The following is a 13,906-nucleotide window of genomic DNA, read 5'->3' as shown; positions in this document are numbered from 1 at the left end:
ATTCCGTCGAGCCGTGATATGACGAGGACGCGCTCGATGCGGCAATGGGCAATCTTTTGGGGCGACAGTAGAGTTGGCTGACGACCCGGCCGTGCTACGCGAGAACTTCACCACTCCAGCTTCTTCCAACACCGGCAGCCTCTCATCCATCTCGTGCCTCTGCCCTGACGCCACCCGCTGGCGAACTGCGTAGAGCCTGTGTCTTGCGACTACCCAGTGCTTGCCAGCTGCCTCGGCCGACGACGCTCATTCGATCCCTGCGGCTGTCTCTTTCCAACCCCTTCTCCGCCGGCGCTCCCGACTAGTCACCCACCGCTCCGTCCCTCCTCCCCATTGCAACACCGTCCGCTGTCCCGGGACCCGCGTGGACTCCATCATGGCTACCAATTCGCCCCAGGGAAGTAATCTGGACCGCTACGTCGTCATTCACGTAGCTACAACGTGTGACGAGCACGGCGTGTACGTGACCAAGGACTCCGCCGAGGTCATTGAGCTGGGATGGATCCTGCTGGACGCAAAGTCCTGTGAGGAGGTGTGCTCTTGGAAGCCCCATTGATGCGAGCAAATTTTTGCTGACACCTGGGTGAAGCTGCACCGCGAGAGCGTGCTCGTCAAGCCCGTCAACACGCCCATCACCCCTCTCTGCAGTGAGTCCCCTCCGCCGTCTCGATTTGACTCGAGTCCGCCCGCTGACGCAAACCCTTCCAACAGCCTCTTTGACGACCCTCACCTGGGAGCACGTCCGCAACTCCGGCTCCTTCCGTGACGCCATCAACCGTTTCGACCAGTTCTCCAACGAGCACCTCCTCTCCAAGAACCTCGAATTCGCCTTCGTCACACTCGATTCGTGGGATCTTCGGGTGCAGCTTCCACGTGAGGCTCGGGACAAGGCCGTCGTGCTGCCGCCCTACCTGCAGCACTCTAGGACATTCGACCTGCGCACGGAGTACCAGCGTTGGCAAGCTCACCACCCCGAGTCTCTGCCTTTCGGCTCGAGCGCTCTGTCCAACATCTGCGCCGCCCTTGAGGTCGAGCCAGTCCAGTCCTCCGCTCCTATTAAGCACAACCTCCCTTTCCACCTGCAAGCATTGGCCCCCGCGTCGCCTAGGCGGGCTATGGAGGAGGCGGTCACTCTCGCTCGCGTTCTTAGGGGCCTTATCCGCAAGTCGCAACCTCCTCACGAGCACCCCGACGTCCTCACCCGCCCCATGGACGCCAGAGCAGATGTTCGCGCGTTCCTGTCTGAGCGTAGCAAGGTCCTCCACATGAGCGGTCTTCCCCACGACACGACGCAATCCGAACTGGAGAGCTGGTTCACCCAGTTTGGCGGAAGGCCCATCGCTTTCTGGACGCTTCGCACACCGGATCAGCACAAGCCGACGGGCACTGGTTTCGCTATCTTCTCGTCGCATGAGGAGGTAAGTCTCATTCAGCCATCATCTTTCAACGAAACCGCGACCGTGGTGCCCACAACGCACCCCACGCAAGCTGTGAGCCCGCGTTCCCGTTTCCCGCTAACTTTCCCTCCAGGCTGCCGAAAGCTTGTGTATGAACGGTCGTGCCTTGAACGAGAAGGCCATCGAGGTCTCGCCTTCATCTAGCCGTGTCCTCGATCGTGCCGCTGAGATTCTCACCCCCTTCCCGCCGAGCAAGAACCGCCCTCGTCCCGGTGACTGGACCTGCCCGTCATGCGGCTTCTCTAACTTCCAGCGCCGCACTGCCTGCTTCCGCTGCTCGTTTCCTGCGATGTCTGGGGGGCCCGCCGGCGATCCAATGGGCTACAGCCCGTACGGTTACGGCCACCCTGGCATGATGGGCCCGCCCCACCACATGGGCCACGGTCACGGCATGCCAGGCCACATGCGTGGTGGCAACAGCGGTGGCATTGTGCCCTTCCGTGCTGGCGATTGGAAGTGCGGCTCTGAAGGGTGTGGTTATCACAACTTCGCCAAGAATGTCAGCTGCCTTCGCTGCGGTGCCAGCCGTGCCGGCGCTGCCGTCGTCGCTGACACGGCCTTCCCGTCGCCTATGGATACGCCCAGTAGCTACGGCATGGGACCTCCTTCTATGGCTGGAACGCCCGGTGCTGGGCCCTTCGGTGCTGCTGGTGGATTTGGCTCCGGCGCTGGCTTCCCTGGCCAGCAATTCGGCGGTCCGCCCTCGACATATGCCCTTCCTTCGGGCATTGGTGCCGCTAGCCCTTACCCTCCTATGGGCACTCAGTACGCGCCCAACGGCGGCATGCATGCGTCTCCTTTCGACAGCCGCGCGGCTGAGGCGGCTTTCTCCTCGGCTGGCCAGGCGCCGGCGTCGGCTGGCGCGGGTTTCTCCAACGGCGGCGTGCCGGACGGCCAGAACGACCCGTTCTCTTTCCTGACGCCTAGCTTCGGGCAGCTTTCGGTTGGCGACGACGGGCGCCGCGGAGCTCCGGCCAACAAGTCTCCCGCTTAAGAAGCTTCTACAAAAGTCGTTGCGTTTTTTCCTCGCACATCGGATCGATAGTTTATTTCGGGAAATAAGTATTCGGGTGGCAGCAACGACTAGCGACGGCGTGGGATGGGCATCTTGTTTTTCGATTTACGTGGGTCCTCCTGGAATCAGCACTCGGTTGCGTGCAAGGGAGCATGGCGGCAGGTTGGCACAAGGCATAGAACGAGATCTAATCTCTCGGAATGGTGTTTCGGAAGCTTCATTCGAACAAAAAAGTATGATGGCGGGTACAAAGCGGACATATAGGGTCATTCTGCATGGCGTCTCACGTTCGGCCGTCATCGAGGTGCTTGCTTTTCGGGCTTCTTAACGTCTTTTCTATCTCTCGCGAGCCTTTTGCTCTCTCTCTCTTTCTTGTCCAATGGTTTTCTCCGGAAATCTTTCTGGCTTGGTCTCTCTTCTCGGATGTCATTTCCCAAAATATTGCGGCATAGCGTTAGCGGGGGCAGGGGTTTACGACGGATGGCAAGGAAGGAACCTGGACGGGGGCGCAGGTGGTGTGCAAAGGGTGCGGGCGGTTGCTTGGCCTCAGGGGATTGATGGGACGGGCATCTCCTTTTTTTTCTTCTTCTCCTTTGCTTTGGATGCTTGCGTGCCTGTCCATTTCCGTATCTCCTTTTCTTCTCCACCTTTTCTCTTTGACATGCAAATTGAGACAAAGATAAAGCCACTCCCTGTAGATCAATTGTCGAGACAAAATGTAACAGAATAGCGAAGCGCACAGTTGCTCGGCGGGTATGTGACGAATCGCCTGAGGGCCATGGTTGACCGCGTGGCTGCCCGAGGCGTGGGGTAAGACACGCGGCGCGGCGACCTGACCAAGGCGACAGGACGGATTGTCGATTGCGTCAGCAGCGTCCCGGGTACCAGGCGACGGGCGCTGTCATGGTTGTAGAACGCGAGGCTGCCTGAAGCGGGGGCGGCATATTCGCAAGTGGCAGCGACGACGGGAGCACGGTGCAAGGCCGATTGGACGAACTCCGCGGCTCAGCACGACCTCTCTCCTCTGCAACCTGCCCTGCGTAACCAGACTCGACACACTACCGCACGCCGATCTTCGGGCCGACGGGCGCTCACCACTCTCGCTTGCTCGTCCACGCCGCATGAATACCTGTTGACTCGTCGCCGCAGCCTGCCCGCCGCCGTGCCTGCCTCGATGGCTCGGGCCCGAGCGCGTGCCCGCGCCGCGACGACGGAGCTGGACTCGCATGCCCGCCGCCGCGCCCAGCGCCACGAACAATCCAAGGCCGACCAGCGCGAACTGCGAGCCAAAATCGAACTGATCCCCATCCTCGAGGAGGCCCTCCAGAAGGAGCACGAGGCTGTCGACTCGTGGACCAAGTGCTTGGAGGACGCCCAGGACTTTATCCGCGAGGTAGATGTGGAGAAGGCGAAGATCAAGAAGCAGATCTGCGAGAGTCTCGAGCACTTCCCCCGCCGTCTGACCTGTCCTCTGATGCGTCGTGCTGTTGGGTTTCAAGAAAAGATCGCCGATAGCCGTGGTCGTGTGCGCGACATGATTACCGACACGCAGATGAAGCTGGCCGCATCCCGGGGCCGCATCGACACAGTGCGGCTGAAACTGCAGGTCACCAAGCGACGAGTCCAATACCTGCGCCGCAAGATCAAATCCACTGAGAAGCCTCTAGCACCGTCGATATACGAATCCATGGAGTGACCCAGAGCACCATATCGCGTTCGGCAAATCCACCATGCCTTTACATCAATGGCAGCCCAGCAACCCGCTGCTAATCACCTTAGTGGGCCCCAATCTGGTTGATGGTCGGATTGATACAGGCCGCAAACGCCCATGCTCCTACCGGTCAGTCGGAGTCTTTCTTCCGGACAGCATTGCTTCTCTGCACATTTGACGAACGTGAACGGCGTTGAAGGGTCAACATCACCGCACACTCCGGAGTAAGATACCCACAAAGTCGTCCGGACGATTTTATCTAGTTTCCAGCGTACTTTCTGGACTCGTTTTCCCATTGCCTTTTCTGCTCGTTTGCTCGTCTGGTTCGTGTTTTCATCAAAGGATTCCATGTGGCAACAGCGAGCTCGAAGCCGGGCCGACACACCACACCCATACAGCTTGAAGCCTTCCTTGGCCGGTCCCGTGCTGTGGGCTGATGATACCACGGTGGTTCTTTGTGGCGCTTGATCGGGTATACGGCACTCCTACAATAGCGAGAACGGCGGTCGGTTAATCCAGCGTGGGATGCTTTGCTGGGCACGAATTGGATGAAGCTAGTCAACTCCCTGCACTTACCGGTCTTGGTAATTGGAGAACTGAGGCGAGAAATGTAGCAGTCCAACACGTCAAGCACATGGTGAGACGTGCCGATCTCATTGGCTCCCTACCTGCAGCGGACTTGGCAGCGGACGCCCTCTTGGCAAAGCCAGCGGGTGATGCCTTCGCCGACTGGGCCTCATATGCAAGGCATGGGCGGAAGCTTGGCTGATTCCCTATTGCAGGGGCGGATCCGGGGTGGCAGGACGCTGCTTTGTGCCCAATTGGTGTCTCCGCCCATCTTCCAAGAGCCCCCAAGAGCGCCTAAGACCCATGGTAGCAGCGGGATCTCACAGCCTCCAGCACCCAAGCAACGACGGCAAGACACGTTCGGGTGAGCTGCTCATCATTGGTGGCCGCGTTCGGGTTCGCCAGGCCAGGTTCTCAGCTGTTACATGATCCAATATTCAAGTCTCTTATAAAATCCCAGCACCCTTTGGTCGTTGTCTTGTGCTCCCTTCAGCTTCAGTGCAACATTACCTAGCCTCAAACCCGGCACACATATCGCCAAGATGTCTTTGCATCAGTTCGATTACCTCTTCGCCATTGGCGTCATATTTGCCTTTCTCGACGCCTTCAATATCGGTAAGCACTACAAATCCTTCCCAAGCTTCTGTTGCAAGAGTCTTTGAAATGCATTGAATACCTGTCTTGGAAGAGAATAATATCTCCCGCAACAAGCATGTGAAAGATCTTCGTGATCCACTGTGTTCTAGCTGTTCCGAAATAAGACTTCGCGCTAATATTGGGATCCAGGTGCCAACGATGTGGCCAACTCATTTGCCACGTCTGTGTCCTCCCGATCCTTGACGATGGGTCAAGCCATGTGTATAGCAACGGTCATGGAGTTTGGCGGTGCCATCGGCGTTGGTGCGCGTGTGTCCGACACTATTCGCACGAAGATCATCGACACGGAAATCTTCGAGGATGACCCTGCGGTGCTGATGCTGGCCATGGTTTGCGCTGTTGTCGCCTCTTCCATCTACCTCACGTGTGCTACTAGGTTTGGTCTGCCTGTCAGCACCACACATTCCATCATGGGCGGCGTTATTGGTGTTGGCATCGCTACCGTCGGCACCGACGGTATTGACTGGAGCATCAATGGTGTATCTGCTGTATTTCTCGCCTGGATCTGTGCGCCCGGTATTTCCGGATGCTTTGCTGCAATCATATTCCTAATCACCAAGTTTGGTGTTATGTTGCGGGAGAATCCTGTCAAGCATGCGTTTTACGCAATCCCCCTTTACTTCGCCTTGACGTCTGGCCTTTTGACGAGTAAGTTATCTACGCGACCGACTCGCGCTTTACTTTGCTGATATGGTGATTCAGTGCTCATCGTTTGGAAGGGCGCGTCGGAGCGCATCAATCTCAGCGATGGGGGCATTGCCGGCTGCGTTGTCGGTGTTGCTGCGGGCGTTGCCCTCTTGGTCTCCTTGTTTTTCCTTCCCTATCTCTGGCGCAAGGTCGTACATGGTGACTGGACGCTCAAGTGGTATCACATCCCTCAAGGTCTTCTCCTTCTCAGGCGAGGCGAAATCCCTCCCCGCCCCGAGGGCGTCCAGGACATCAAAGACTACTATGCTGGCCACAAGACTCGAGACGAGGTTGAGCGAGAATGCAATCAAGGGCCGCAGAGCAACTCTGATGACATTGAGAAGACAGATGGAGAGACTCCTGCACCCTCCCCTGACATCAAGGCAAAGCAAAGCGCTAACGAGGCGGTAATTGCGAAGGAGATCAAGGGTACGCGGCCTGAAGGACCGGTCTACAACCCCGTCGTGATGTTCTACTACGCGAAAAAGGCCTTCCTCCATGGCGTGGAGCAAGATGTCGTGTCGGCGCAGAAGAAGCAAGACTTTCTTTCCGGAAACGTCGACGAGCGTGAGGCGCATGCTGCGCATTACGACAACCGCGCCGAGTACATGTATTCGTTTCTCCAGGTCATGACTGCCGCCACCGCCTCGTTCACGCACGGCGCCAACGATGTCTCCAAGTAAGTTCCGCCTCGCACGCAGATTCTGTCAGTGTGTTGTCTGACATTTGCGGTGTTGGACAGCGCGGTTGGCCCCTTCGCGACCATCTATTTGATCTGGCGGACGGGCAGGATATCCAGCGAGACGCCGGTGCCCACGTGGATCCTGGCGTTCGGCGGTGCGGGCATTGTGGTCGGTCTCTGGACGTACGGCTACAACATCATGCGCAATCTGGGGAACCGCATCACGCTTCACTCGCCCTCTCGGGGGTTCTCGATGGAGCTGGGAAGTGCGATTACCATCATCATGGCGACGCAACTTGCCCTGCCTATCTCGACGACACAGTGCATCACGGGCGCCACGGTTGGTGTCGGCCTTTGCAGTGGAACGTGGCGGACGATCAACTGGAGGATGGTTGCGTGGATCTACTTTGGTTGGTTCATCACACTGCCCGTGACTGGCATCGTGTCTGGGTGCTTGATGGGCATCATCATCAACGCTCCCCGCTTCGGCTACGCTGGTTAGTTCCAATGAGCCTTTGTGTTCTTCTTTCCTAAAAGTTGCCGGATGCACATGTGGGGTTCAATATAATTAAGACATCGGGGGGCGCCGAGCGGACATGAGCGCCGTCGGCAGGAGATGCCGAAAAGGGCAGTAACGGGGATGACGTAAGACTTCAATCGAAGCGGCGCGATATGCCTCGACCTATCACTGCCCACCCCACGCTTGGCCATATAACATCAGGCATCGCCTCCTGTCTCACCGAGACAAAACCTGCGACGATACGCTAGACTAGCCAGGACAAGATACTTTTTACAGCACCATGGCTGCCTCAGTCCAACCCCAGCCCTACGTCCCCGCCTTCGACAAGGCCACTTCCGAGGCCGCCCGCCAAGGTGCAGCCTCCTACCTGCAGTCCCGTCTGGCTGCCACTAAGGCAAGTGCGGCCGCCAATGCCTCGCCCTTCACCGTGCCGACCATCGACCTGAGCGCCTCCTTCTCGGGCGACCTGGCCGCGCGCCTCGCCGTTGCGGATCAGATCCGCACCGCGTGCACCGGCTCGGGCTTCTTCACCATCACCGGCCACGGCATCCCGGACGACGTGTGCGCCGGCATCCTCGACCAGGCCCGCCGCTTCTTCCACGACCTGAGCCCGCAGCAGAAGGACGCCATCCACATGCGCCAGAGCACCCTGCACCGCGGCTACGAGCCGCCCGCCTACACGACCTTCGTCGAGGGCAACGGCTCCGAGAGCAAGGAGGGCTTCAACTGGGGCTACGAGGAGAAGCTCGACGCCACCGGCGGCGACGGCCGCTACGTCGAGCTGGACGGCTCGAAGCTCGGGCCCGGCGAGACGGCGAACCTGTGGCCCCGGGAGGAGGATTTGCCCGGCTTTTTCGAAGGCGTGAGGACTTACTACAGCCGCGTGCTGGGCCTGGCGAGGCATCTGTTCAGGCTCTTCGCGCTAAGTTTGGGCCTGGAGGAGACGTACTTCGACGCCATGACCACCCATCCCGGCGGCATTGCCAGGCTGATGTATTACCCCGCCAAGGAGGCGGACGTGGAGGTCAAGGAGGGCGATGACAAGATCGGGCTGGGCGCCCACTCGGATTATGAGTGCTTCACCCTGCTGCTGCCGAGCAGCACGCCTGGCCTGGAGATTCTGAGTCCGGAGGGGGGTTGGGTGCCTGTGGGCAAGGTGGAGGGCGGGTTGATTGTAAACGTGGGCGATTTCCTGATGAGGTGGACGAACGATATGTACAAGAGCACTGTGCACAGGGTGGTGAACAGGACGAAGGAGGCGAGATACAGCGTCCCGTTTTTCTTCAGCATCAATTACGACCAGAAGGTCGAGGTAAGTCGTCTTTTCCCCTTGCGGCTCGGTAGTCGGCTAACAGAAAACCTCAGACACTGCCGAACTGTGTCTCGGAAGATACCCCTTCCAAATACCCGCCAATCAGGGCTGGCGAGTACATCCTGGAACGAGCCAACGCCATCACCAAGGATGGTGCCGGGTCCTATGGAAACGGCGACGTTTTTTAGCGAGACTTTGATCGAAAAGGAAAGGCTAAAACATAACGCATGATGGCGAAGACCCGACTTTTGAATCCGTGCTTGCATATATCGTCATCCCAACTGCCGCCGTTGACTCTTGCGTTAGCCTTTTGCGTCGTCCATCAGCATTGTCACATCAGCGGTGCTACTACCCACCTCTACTCATGGAATCACTTTGAAACTACATGCCTATCATTGCTGAGCAGAGGACCTTGATATAATTAGTCGTCGCAACCTCACTTTTCGTCGTAGGTCAAGAGGCACTTGCGTTGTTGGTGTCTGCTGGTCGTAGGAAAGCCCGCTCGTGGCTGCTCTGGAGTGCGTTTGCAACCTCAACCATTCGCAATATGTGAACCGTTTTTTATTCGTAGTTGAGTTGGGTGTTTTGACTCTAACAAAGGCGTCAGGACGTTGGTTTTGACTAACTCAGACAAATCCCATAAATATAATGGCCCTGGTGGAGGGATGGCACCACTCTTCCCAATCTTTGTAGATTTCCCACTTTCCCAACTAGTGAGTAATACTCAGCCTCGCTGTTTCCTAAAGTATCCATATCTTTATTGGCAACTGCCAGTCACATAAGAATGGTCTAGTTCATTCGCCAGACCTCTCCACTTCGCAAACAACAGCGCGTCAGCGGCGACATCAGCACCACGCTCCTCAGTATAAAATACACGCACTTGTCATTTGCATTCTTTCCAAGCCAGATCCACTTCAGTCACTTCGAAACAAGATGCCGCCGGGTATGGGATTTGCGAATAACTCTTGCACGACTGCCCACAAGCCGGACCTCACGTTCCTCACCTATGATCAGGTGCCTTATCCTCACCATCTCACCCGCGTCATTCACACCTCGGACTTCATCTACCGTGGACCCGCACTCGAAACATCGCTTCTGGAACAGTCGAACAGCCAGACTCACCTGTTCAATCTCGCCACTGGAAGGGGCATTGCCGGGACGTTCTCACCGATCCTCCTCAATGCCCCCGGTATATCAGCAGAACCAGCGGAGAATGATGTCCTAGCCGATTCAGTGCATGGAGATTGCGCGTACGTGCCATATCCAGCCGGAAGCGTCCAGCAAGTCAACTTGCAGGATTGGGTCAACGGGAATTTGAAGGGAGAGCACCTGGACACTGCGTTCTGGGCGCCACTCGTAAGACTTTTGGAGTACGTGAAAGAACATTGGATGGAGAAGGATCATGGCCAAGCCCAGAAGAGGAAGTGCTATGAATTTACTGTCAGAGCGATGAAGTTCGGACACGGCCAAGGCCTGGAGGAAACACAACCCTTTTGGCACACCGAATGGTGGTATCCTGCTGGCTGGCAACGGCCAGATAGCCCGGTCACTGCCGAAGACCACAGCTATGAGCAGCCCCGCTTCAATGTGGACAGAAGCCCTACCCGTGAGCCACTTCCACAAAATCGGTCCTCCACGCATGAGTCGATGCCAGAAAGGTTCACTCAGGATCACGAGAGTACCACTTCACCGGGACGCAATTATGCCGCTCACCATCTTTCGGGCACCTTCACGCCACCTTCCAGCCCTGCCCGTCTGCCCTCCATTCCTTGCCGGCCCGACCACGCCACGGATCAAGTCTCAGCATCGCCCACTTCCCCAGTGCACGTCGGAATCCCAACTGATGAAGCAAAAGCGCATGAAGCACCGGCAATCCGCGTAATGGCTCAGCTTGCCGGCGACGGGACGCTGTTCACGAATGATCCCTTTTCGGTGGCTGCCTTGGCGAGCAATTCATCGGACGGCATTGGACATGCCGGACGTGCGTCGAGGGCGCGGGAGCTGGTGGTTTGGAGCGTTGAGGACGGTCGCAAAGGGTATGGACCGGTTTACGCAGCTCCGCCTATGGGGGTGTTCCAGCAGATCAAGGGGGAGCTCGTCGGAGACGACAGAGTGTTTGTGAGTTTGGTTGTTGGGACGGAAGAGCAAGTGCGGAAGATGGGCAGCGTATTGTTTGGAAAGGGTAGGTAGATAATTGATGGCCGCAGCCTTGTCACACGAGCCAACCACTTTACGCGCGGCGCGTGCAGGCGCGTGGGGGACGCGTCGCGCGAGCTGCCGGGCTTTCGCCTTTTCTTCTGGCCCGCCCGCAACACCACAGCAACCACTCCGCAAACAACACCACAATGGATCGCCAAAGCACATACGCCCTCAGCCTCTTTGGCCCCGATAAAAACGAGTCCGAGAACACCAATTCTCACGTCCAGCAGCTGCTGACCGACTTCATCCTCGATTTCCACATCGACAATGTCTTCACCTACAGGTGCGCTTTGCTCTTGCCCAAGCTCCTCAACATTGCTGATTGTCTGCAGAGATCAGATCCGCGAGAACGTATTGATAAAGCAATACTACTGCGACATTGACATCGCCCACCTCATCTCCTACAACGAGGAGCTGGCCCACAGGCTCACCACCGCCCCCGCCGAAATCATTCCTCTTTTCGAGGCCGCCCTCAAGACCTGCACCCATCGCATAGTCTACCCTTCGCAGAAGAACATCGTTCTTCCCCAACATCAGCTCCTCCTCCACTCGTCCGCCTCTCAAATCTCCATTCGCGACCTCAACGCCACCAATGTTTCTCACCTTGTTCGCATACCCGGCATCGTCATCGGCGCCTCCACCCTGACCTCGAAAGCAACCACACTTCAAATACAATGTCGTAGCTGCCAACACTCGCAGACACTACCAGTGACGAGTGGCTTCGCTGGCGTTTCGTTGCCGCGGACTTGCGCCAGGGAGAAGACCGAGGGCGATACAGCGGACAAGTGCCCGCTAGATCCCTACTTCGTCGTCCACGAGAAGTGTGCTTTCATCGATCAGCAAGTTCTAAAGCTTCAGGAGGCTCCCGACCAGGTCCCGGTTGGAGAGCTGCCCCGCCACATCCTGATCTCTGCCGACCGTTACCTGTGCAACAGAGTCGTCCCTGGTTCGCGATGCACCGTCACGGGCGTGTTCTCCATCTACCAGAGCAAAGGCGGCAAGAACAACGCCGCCGTTGCCATCCGCAATCCTTACCTTCGCGCCGTCGGCATCCAATCGGACGTCGATCACACCATGAAAGGCAACGCCACCTTCACGGAAGAGGAAGAGCAAGAATTCCTGGAGATGAGTAGGCGACCCGACCTCCACGAGCTTCTCGCGAGCTGCATCGCTCCTTCGATCTACGGGAATGTGGACATCAAAAAGGCAATTGCATGTCTCCTTTTTGGCGGTGCCAAGAAGATTCTGCCAGACGGCATGAAGCTGAGAGGAGATATCAACGTTCTTCTTCTCGGTGACCCAGGTACCGCCAAGTCGCAGTTGTTGAAGTTTGTCGAGAAGGTTGCGCCGATTGCCATTTACACTTCCGGCAAGGGTTCTTCCGCTGCCGGTTTGACCGCCTCTGTCCAGCGTGATCACAACACGCGTGAATTCTACCTAGAAGGTGGTGCAATGGTTCTGGCGGACGGAGGTGTCGTTTGCATTGATGAGTTTGACAAGATGCGCGATGAGGATCGTGTGGCAATCCACGAAGCCATGGAGCAGCAGACGATTTCCATTGCCAAGGCAGGCATCACCACTATCCTGAACGCTAGGACTTCGGTCCTCGCAGCGGCAAACCCTATATTTGGACGGTACGATGATCTGAAGACGCCAGGCGAAAACATCGACTTTCAGACCACCATTCTGTCTCGTTTCGACATGATTTTCATCGTCCGTGATGAGCACGAGCGTGGCCGCGACGAGAAGATAGCGAAGCACGTTATGGGAATCCATATGGGTGGTCGCGGCCTCGAGGAGCAGGTGCAAGCTGAGATTCCAGTGGAGAAGATGAAGCGCTACATCAGCTATTGCAAACAGTAAGTTACAACTCAGTGCCGTTGCAAGAGAGCCGTTTTGACCGATCTTCCAGGAAATGTGCCCCTCGTCTCTCAGCTGAAGCGGCAGAAAAGCTGTCTTCGCACTTCGTCAGCATCCGTCGTCAAGTCCATGCTGCCGAGATGACTGCCAATGCCCGCTCATCCATTCCGATTACCGTTCGTCAGCTCGAAGCCATTGTCCGCATAACAGAATCTTTGGCGAAGATGACCTTGTCGCCAATTGCCACCGAGACGCACGTGGACGAGGCGATTCGTCTCTTCCTGGCCAGTACCATGGACGCCGTGACCCAGGGCGAGGGCCAAGGTAGCCGGGAACTCATGGAAGAGGTCAACAAGGTCGAGGAGGAGCTTCGGAGACGTTTGCCTATCGGGTGGACTACCAGCTTAGCAACGCTAAAGCGAGAGTTTGTGGACGCAAAAGGTTACAGCGAACAGGCGCTCAACAGAGCTCTGATTGTCATGCAACGGAGGGAAACAGTGCAGATCCGACACGGTGGAGCTCAAGTGCATCGGAGCGGTGTCTGATCGGGTCTGCTCGCGGCTGATGTTGTTTTGTTTTGCAGGGAAACGGGCGTTCCGCAATGTGCTCATGGGCAATTGGGTTGGTTAGGGCATCGATAACGGCTTCAGTTAGAATACCACGTTTGCTTTGATACGAGGATAGCTTCAAAAAAGGCCAGGACTGCGCACAAGTAGAAAAATTCTTCAAGGACACGTCAATGGGTGTAGATGCAGGTGCCGAAGATTAAGCTTCGATCAACACCGGTACTTGTAGCATAGGTAATCCCCACTGTATGGTCAGTGCTTGAGGCTTGCTCGAAAAAGTTGTCGCGAGACGTCGATGTCTCTTTTGCGACATGATCAGACCCTTGAGTGGTTTGCCTCGTTGCGAACGAGTCGAAGCAGCCACGCTAGCCGCTATGCTATACAGCACATGAAAGCCCACACCAACGAAGTTACCGTTCACATGTGCAAAAATTTAAGTTCGTTTTATGGGTACGCGAACCAATTACCAGGATACGACATCCTGCGAACGGGCCCCGTCCTCATCGGGATCGTAGGCAGTACGCAACGAATCTTGACTGGTGGGCGAGCTTGAGTCGTGGCAGGCCTATGAGAGAGCGGGCATTCTCTCCGTCGGCTGATTGCGTTGGCTGGCCGTTGAACTGGCCAAGCGTCACCGCCTTCAAGCCCGGTCGCAAAGCAATCCGTGTCGGCG

General features: G+C 57.0%; 5 protein-coding genes across 5 annotated transcripts; all 5 read left to right on the top strand.

Moving 5' to 3' along the window:
- Nucleotides 1-376: 376 nt before the first annotated feature.
- Nucleotides 377-2,451, top strand: NRP1 (Asparagine-rich protein (ARP protein); the record flags this gene model as incomplete). The annotated part of the gene is made up of 4 exons (XM_066778078.1): nt 377-532; nt 590-647; nt 712-1,418; nt 1,531-2,451. The coding sequence occupies 4 exons, from the start codon at nt 377-379 to the stop codon at nt 2,449-2,451; spliced, it is 1,842 nt and encodes a 613-aa protein (XP_066632173.1).
- A 1,195-nt stretch (nt 2,452-3,646) lies between these two features.
- Nucleotides 3,647-4,168, top strand: SLS55_006648 (uncharacterized protein; the record flags this gene model as incomplete). The annotated part of the gene is made up of 1 exon (XM_066778077.1): nt 3,647-4,168. The coding sequence occupies one exon, from the start codon at nt 3,647-3,649 to the stop codon at nt 4,166-4,168; it is 522 nt and encodes a 173-aa protein (XP_066632172.1).
- A 1,124-nt stretch (nt 4,169-5,292) lies between these two features.
- On the top strand, nt 5,293-7,278 carry PHO89 (Na+/Pi symporter; the record flags this gene model as incomplete). Its single annotated transcript, XM_066778076.1, has 4 exons — nt 5,293-5,365; nt 5,537-6,055; nt 6,110-6,773; nt 6,837-7,278. The coding sequence occupies 4 exons, from the start codon at nt 5,293-5,295 to the stop codon at nt 7,276-7,278; spliced, it is 1,698 nt and encodes a 565-aa protein (XP_066632171.1).
- Nucleotides 7,279-7,576: 298 nt separating this feature from the next.
- On the top strand, nt 7,577-8,796 carry SLS55_006646 (uncharacterized protein; the record flags this gene model as incomplete). The annotated part of the gene is made up of 2 exons (XM_066778075.1): nt 7,577-8,608; nt 8,662-8,796. The coding sequence occupies 2 exons, from the start codon at nt 7,577-7,579 to the stop codon at nt 8,794-8,796; spliced, it is 1,167 nt and encodes a 388-aa protein (XP_066632170.1).
- A 2,157-nt stretch (nt 8,797-10,953) lies between these two features.
- On the top strand, nt 10,954-13,212 carry MCM5_1 (minichromosome maintenance protein 5; the record flags this gene model as incomplete). Its single annotated transcript, XM_066778074.1, has 3 exons — nt 10,954-11,090; nt 11,140-12,666; nt 12,720-13,212. 3 exons carry the CDS (start codon nt 10,954-10,956, stop codon nt 13,210-13,212), a joined length of 2,157 nt encoding a protein of 718 aa, XP_066632169.1.
- Between the last annotated feature and the right edge of the window lie 694 nt (nt 13,213-13,906).

Source organism: Diplodia seriata (assembly GCF_021436955.1).
Source record: "Diplodia seriata strain FDS-637 chromosome Unknown scaffold_6, whole genome shotgun sequence".
Taxonomy (NCBI): Eukaryota; Fungi; Ascomycota; class Dothideomycetes; order Botryosphaeriales; family Botryosphaeriaceae; genus Diplodia; species Diplodia seriata.
This window is presented reverse-complemented; position numbering and strand designations above follow the sequence as displayed.